Below are 7233 nucleotides of genomic sequence, written 5' to 3'. Positions count from 1 at the left end.
ACGATGGCCTTCGGCATAGTCCTATGCCGACGGCACAACATACCTTATTTTGGTGGTGAGTTCCTCGCGCATGCCTTTTCTTTTGGCTTTCGATTTTCAAATTTTCATATCTTTTGAATAAAAAGTTCAAATTTAATTATGTTTTTATATTCGTGTTTCTCGTGACGAGGGCTTCCAAATAGATTTACTTTGAATACATTTTGATGGATTTTAAAAATAATTGATATGTATCAACTCTTCAAACTTAGTACGAGTGACCGATAAAATCACGATTTTTGTACCTACAGTGGTCAAAAAATGTTCAAATTTTATCTATGAAACTTGCTAAAACGAACTATAAAATCACAAGTTTCAAATGAAAAATTGCAAATTTCAATGACTAAAACTTAAACTTATTGTGCCCTCGTGCAGGATCCATCTACTTCACAAATCGCGAGGTAATCGAGCAGCCGGGCAGGGCTTGGCAGGTGCGTGCCCCTACGAATTTCCGCGCTCATCCTTTCATTTTTCCTGTAGATTATCAATCCATAGTTTTACTAGGCCTTTCCTACGACATTCCTCCATTTTCTAGATTCCTATGGCTTTCCAAACCTCTGATCCGAATAGGCCCTAAGATAGGTGTGCGGCCCGCCAATCAGCATACACACATTCCTCTGTTTTTCATCTAAAATATGAGGAAACTTATGTAATAGTTAGGTAAAAAAAATCAATGTAAAAAAGCGTCCACTTGAAATAAAATGACATTGTTTCCATGGGTGCTATGGAGCTATCAAAATATCAATTGGTTCACTGTAAAAAATAGTTTGCAAATGACTGGATTTATTTATTTAAATTGAGTGAAACAAATCTTTTGAAATAACTGAAATCAGTGTTTTTAATAAATGAAATCAACATTCTGAAATGAGTGACATAGTTGTTTTGAATATATTCCACATTATTTGTTTTTAAGAAACAAGTGAAATCTGTTTTTTAGGAATGAACGAAGTATGTTTTAAGAATTTTAAAATCGTTTTAAATATATTCAGGTTTATCTTGTTTTAAGGATTTAGATGTTAGGAATTCAAATAAGTGGAAAAAAATTAACAATGAAATTTTATGTCCGAAGATACCAATGATTAAGTCACTAGGAAAATAAAATGAACCCTCTCTCTCTCTCTCTCTCTCTCTCTCTCTCTCTCTCTCTCTCTCTCTCTCTCTCTGTATTCCTCTAGTTAACCTTATGCATCGCATCCCTCGCAAAAAAAAAAAACTTATGTACCGCACAGGAGAACTCTTTTTGGAAGTATACCTATAAAGTTGAAATGAATCTTGACGTTACAATGAGTGGTGTATCCATTATCGGTACATACTGAGTAACGTTAGGAAAAACAACTTTCATTACACGCACGACCTGGGCCGCCGCGTCTCTTCCAATCAACTGACATCGTTGTCGAGATGCTTCGAGGTCCTCCCGAAGCCGGCGTCGCGGAAACTCGCCCACACCTGTTTCTCCAGCTCCTTCTCCTCCTCCGCTGGGGCCGTTGCCGGCCACGCCGACGCCGTCCTGCCGAACTTGAGCACGCTGTCCGCCTCCTCGCGGAGCTTGGCCATCTCCGCCTCTCCCACTGAGGCCGAGCGTCTGAGCCGGCTACCTCGCACCGCGCGGCGGCACAGCGCCACCGGCGCGCGCACCGTGGCGAGGAAGGCGAAGTCCACCACCGCGCACGGGAGGAGGCAGCTTGCAGTGGCTAATCCACCCATCGTTTCACCGGTCAGCTGCTTGCACCCGGGCTGCCTGTGCTTGGTCGGCTCGCCTTCGCTGTGGCTGTGGCTGCGCCGATGATGCGAGCGGCGGGAAGGCTGCTGGCTGTGCCGCTGACTGTGGCTGTAGCTGCGCGTGGGAGGGCGACCAAGCGCTCCAGCTCCGTCTTTCGCCTTGCATCCGGGTACTCCGTTGGCGTGGTGGTGAACGTGGGCCATGGTGCTGGAGCGACCGGCCATGGCCATGGCCGGTCGCGTGGGGCGTGCCGTGCCTGTTGCAGCCGAGCTGCCGAGGTCGCCCGCCATAGAACCGGCCACCGGGATGTCCTGGCTCCCGAGAACAACAATTAGGCGTCGGTGAATGGCGAGAGGAGAGACCAAGAGTTGCCATGGATTTGAGGCTGGGCGGCGAAGCCGGTCGGCCTCTCTGCCTCTCTCCAAGTTGGGACTTGCGAGGGGCGGGCAAGAGCTATAAACGGGGAAGGCAAAGACTGCCATGCATGTCCAACGAGACCCAATAAGGACGGTAGGTGGTGACGACTGGTGGTGCATGTCACAAAACTAAAAAAACTTCCCCTGTAAAAATTTCACAAACTCTTTCCTATGGGAAGACATTTTTTAGGCTAAATTATGGGTAATTTGAATTTGATTACATAGATGCACAGAACAATAAACAGATCTGATCACAGGTAGAACGTCGCAGCATGTACCCATGCATATCAACAGACGGTGGAAGTGCATTTGGTGTATAACATGGGCTTGTAGCAGTAGAGGATGGCGCATTGATTGGCCGCCTGTTGCTTTGAGGTATCGCAAGCTGACGGCTATCCTACCCGCACTATAGGACGTATGGACGTCGGTGCGTGGTTCTTGCCTTGGAAACCCATGGGTACGATTGGCTGCCGGTTTCTTCTTCAGGGGCAAAGGAAATGATAGGTAAAGGCAGCTCAACTACTAAAGAGAGGCACCAAGGGAGGGAGATCTCGATCCCATGTGGAAGAGGACGTATGGTGGCTGGTGGTGCATGCTCACTTCGAGTATCACGTATTGTGAATGTCACCATGTTCTTAGCTTCACAGCATTATGCTTATTTTATTTAAATCTTCATAAATGAATTTCCTTGCAGCACTTTTACATGCACATAAAAAGAAGATCTCACGAGTCACGACAGGCCGGAGTTTGTTCATTATCTTTCTAGGGCTCCATTTTCATCGATACTATATCAAGCCTTCAAGAGCATATGCAAATGTAACAATAATGTTTGGCCAACACCACATGTACTTACTTTCTGTCCATAAAAGTCTAGTAGAATGCATGCCGATAACACAGTATATAAACATGATCATCTTCTTTGTTGCCAGGGAAACATGACCACCAACTAGTGTAGTTTTCTTTTTCGGTACTGTTGGATGGGTCAATCTGTTTTTTGTTTTTTTTTTCACGCCACGGAGGTTTCTAGTGACCAGGATTGGGATTCACAGGGAAATTGGGCTACAGATTGATATAAGAAAATGAGGCAAAAGTGTTTAGTGCACCATATGTTTGGAGACATGTCTCTACGGAATCCTTGCAGAACGAACGTTCTGGAGAAATCATGTCAGAAACTTTTGGACCCGACAACCCAAAGGCTCAACACCAAGCGGCAAAGACCATGGCCCATTGATGGGAAGGCAAAAAATGCCATGTATGTCCAACGAGACCCAATAAGAACGGTATGGTGGTGACGACTTGTGGTGTTACAAAACTAAGAAAACTTCCCCTGTAAAAATTTCATAGACTCTTTCCTATGGGAAGTCATTTTTTTGGCTAAACTATGGGTAATTTGAATTTCATCACATGTTCGCCCAGTGAAAGTGTGTTATTCTTTTGAACTACTACACTCGCTCATGCAGCCGCCTCCTCTGCAAAAAAAAAGTAGGGTTTCTCTGCCTCCCGTTGATGGCTTCGTTAGTCCCCATCGTCTCCGGTGCCGTGAGGACCATGGTGGCACGCTGGATCCTGTACCTTGCCGGTGGGAGGGCTTCATTTTAAGACGTTCCTTCGAGTTTTGTTACGGTTTATGTCCCATTCAGGAACACAAGATGACAGTGGCTCCATGAAGATGCAAAAAAGGTTATGCCCGCCACGCCTCTGTTCCGGTGGTGTGTGTAGCATCGTCGGTGGGCATGTGGAGCTGTGTCTCCGGTGAATCTGGCCTTGGTGGATTTGCTAGGATCTGGTTGTACTTCGTCTATCATTCGTGTGTCTTCAGTTTGGATCCTTCCGATCTATGCTATTCTTCAATGGCGCCGCTTGCTGTTCTGATCCGCTCATCGTATGGGGTCTTAGCACAACGAATTCCTTGTTGTAACAAGTTTTGCCCGGCTCCAGTGAGGGAGGGACGATGACGGTGAGGCGCCTTCGACTCGTTTCAGTACTTGTAGTCGTCGCTAGGTGATCATCAAATCCGGATGTAATTTTTTTGTATTTGTGGTATTCGTTGTACTGCCATGATTGAATATGAATCGATTGAAAGCTTTTGCGTGAAAACAAAACACCCAGTGGAAATGCATTCGGTGTAGCATGATTTTGTTGCAGTAGAGGATGGCGCATTCACTAGTAGAAAAACACCCATTAGTCTCGGTTCGTAAGGGCCTTTAGTCCCGGTTCATGAACCGGGACTAATGGGTCGTTACTAATACCTCCACCCATTAGTCCCAGTTCAAACTCGAACCGGGACAGATGTGCCTCCACGTGGCCGGTCCGCCGAGCCCAGTCAGGGGGGCCTTTGGTCCCGGTTGGTGGCTCCAACCGGGACCAAAAGTTCATGTTTTTTTTACAAATGTGGCTGCTTTAGGGGTTTTGGGGGTTATTTTTAGGTTGTTATTAGCTAGCTAATAGAGAGAAGTGTCCTCTCTTATATCTTTGTCCTTGGTTTATCAACGCTGCTGCTATGTTCATTTCACCCGCTGATATAACATGCTCATGCATGCGCATCATACATCATCATATATAATAACAAGTCCTATGCATCCTCATACAACTTCTACTCGTTATTAATAATAAGTCATACGATCATCATCCTCATAGTCATCCAACCCAACCCTATATAATTGTTCTTAGCACATGATCATCAGTATCAGGTAGGACCTAAACACCCTTAAGGTAAAATAGCATAAAACAATATAGACCCTGACTCTCCATTATGAAGAATGGCGATCATCCTGTCTCCAATTCTTGCCCTTCGCTGCTTGTTGCTTCCAAGAAGATCCTTACGACTGTCCATACATTTTTTCATTCTTTGATTGTTATGTCTCCACTTCTTTTAGAAACCCGGTATGGACAGTTGAGATTCGTAGGACGACCTGGTTGTATGTTCAAAACATGAAGGCTACCATGCGTATACATCAGATGAGGCACACAATCATTCGGGATTATCTATTGAAAAACATAGTAATAACTTCGTAGTTAGCAATGATGTACTAGTTTTAGAAGTGTGCAAAAAGATCACGGATGTCGTAATAGTAAAAAAATCTTACCAGGGTATCTCCATAGTAGTTAGCGTAGTCCAACACGTGCACTAGTGGCACGTATTGACCATAATGTTGAGGAGTTTGATTTTAGATATTGTAATTCTCAAGATCAGTACAAAATGCGACCAGATGATTTTTCTCCTGATAAGGTAATTTGGAGCCTTCGGTGTAGTAGGTTCTGTCTACCATCTTCCGCACATTCTTTGAAGAATGAAAATAAGCTGTCAATGGAGATAAGTTGTCAACTATTTTTAAATAAACAATATAAATTACTTAATACTATGTTAAGCTCACATGGGGGAAGAATTGGAGGTGTATCCACAAGGACCCAAATCGAAGGTCTCTCTTGCTCGATTGTAGGATCACCAAGATCCATGGTGACAAGCATACCCTCATCAAGACCATACATCTTGCAAAGTGCTTCCCAATTTTTGCAACCAAAATGGGTTACACTCTGAGCATTGTACAGCTTTACTTGAAAATCCACACCATGATGGGTACTTAGGATAACTTTTTTGGTTTCGAAACTTTCATGGTCTTCAAAACCCATCTTCTCCAAGACATAGCGTCTTGCAAAGCATGGGATAAGCTAGTCGAATTGAAAAAGATGAAAAATATTGTCATGGTTAAAATAGTTGAAGTCATGAGTAATTACGAAAAAAAACTATTATCGTCGGTTGCGTACCGTATGAACATCGAAGGTCTCCTCGAGCTTAATGCTGAAGCGACGATCTTCGTCCAGCTCAATGAACCTGTCGCAGATACCTCGGTCGTCGTGGCACTAGTCGCACTCCCCCGGGCGGTTTTCGTTGTCCGAGTACGACATTTCCGGCCTATGTTCAAAATTCAAATATTAAACTAGATTATTAATCACGGGTTGACTATCTGTGATGTACGTAGCTCCTCCTTTCGTTCCCGGGTGCATTATTACATCAAATTGTCTAGCACACGGGAATGAAAGAGAACTTATCCAATATGAGCATTCAATAAGCAAAACCAAATCATAAAATAAGCAAAACCAAATCATAAAATAAAGTAGTATTCAAATTAGCATGCATTCAATAATTATAAGCAAAAGTACATCATCTCTTGGTGTCCGTACATCATCGAATATTATCACTAATATAGCATCACTAATACAACTAGAACCGTAGCGCCCGACGGGTATCGACGCGGGCGGCGGACACCCAAAGATAAGGAACCATCACAGGATCATAGCTCTAGTGAGATCCCTGAAGAACCTGCCAGGTATTGTCGAACATGCCCTCCAATACAACCATGTAGCGATGGACGTGCTCGTCCTCCTCGCTGACACGGTGACGTACCACCTCCGCGGTGTCCGGAAGCCTCGGCACCGTCACTGGCCCACGCGACCGCCACCAAACAAGGATCGGGTCAACAATGGACTGCCTCCTCACCAACCTACGTCCCCCGGAAGGTAGCACCTCCCAATACCAGCCCGGCGAAGCCCAGTCCCGAACATGGCCCTGATCAAGCAAGCCTCCACCGTCGAGTCGACGACGACGAGGATGCGGGATGGGCATCGCCGACATCGCTGCGGGAACTACTTCTATATATAGTTAAATAAAGTAGTATTATTAATTAAATCAACTAGCTAGTTCAACTACTAAACACTTACTATAAATAAATAAAGTAGTACTTACTAAAAACAAACTACTTCTATATATAGTAAAATAAATTAGTTTATTAAATCAACTAGCTAGTTCAACTATATATGAAGCACTTACTATAAATAAAATAAAGTAGCACTTACGAAAAATAAACTAGTATTTTTCTAACTAATTATATTTAACACTTTCTCTTCTTATTTTTTTCATTTTTCTAAATACGTACTATGAACAAAAAAATCATTAAAATTCTATAAACAAAATTACAACAGAAAAAAATCATAAAGATTCTATGAACAGAAAAAAATCATAAAAATTTGACATATTCGATCTTTGCATATATATGATAAAAA

At 43.5% G+C, this 7233-nt stretch overlaps 1 protein-coding gene across 1 annotated transcript; it reads right to left on the bottom strand.

Moving 5' to 3' along the window:
• Positions 1-1291: 1291 nt before the first annotated feature.
• LOC119322469 lies at positions 1292-2117 on the bottom strand. The gene has a single exon (XM_037595958.1). It carries the CDS (start codon positions 2044-2046, stop codon positions 1414-1416), a length of 633 nt encoding a protein of 210 aa, XP_037451855.1. The 5' UTR covers positions 2047-2117; the 3' UTR covers positions 1292-1413.
• Positions 2118-7233: the final 5116 nt, after the last annotated feature.

The sequence above is a fragment of the Triticum dicoccoides genome, chromosome 6B (genome assembly GCF_002162155.2).
Source record: "Triticum dicoccoides isolate Atlit2015 ecotype Zavitan chromosome 6B, WEW_v2.0, whole genome shotgun sequence".
In the NCBI taxonomy this organism is placed as follows: Eukaryota; Viridiplantae; Streptophyta; class Magnoliopsida; order Poales; family Poaceae; genus Triticum; species Triticum dicoccoides.
Note: the sequence above shows the minus strand (reverse complement) of the source record. Positions and strands in the feature narration are given on the sequence as shown.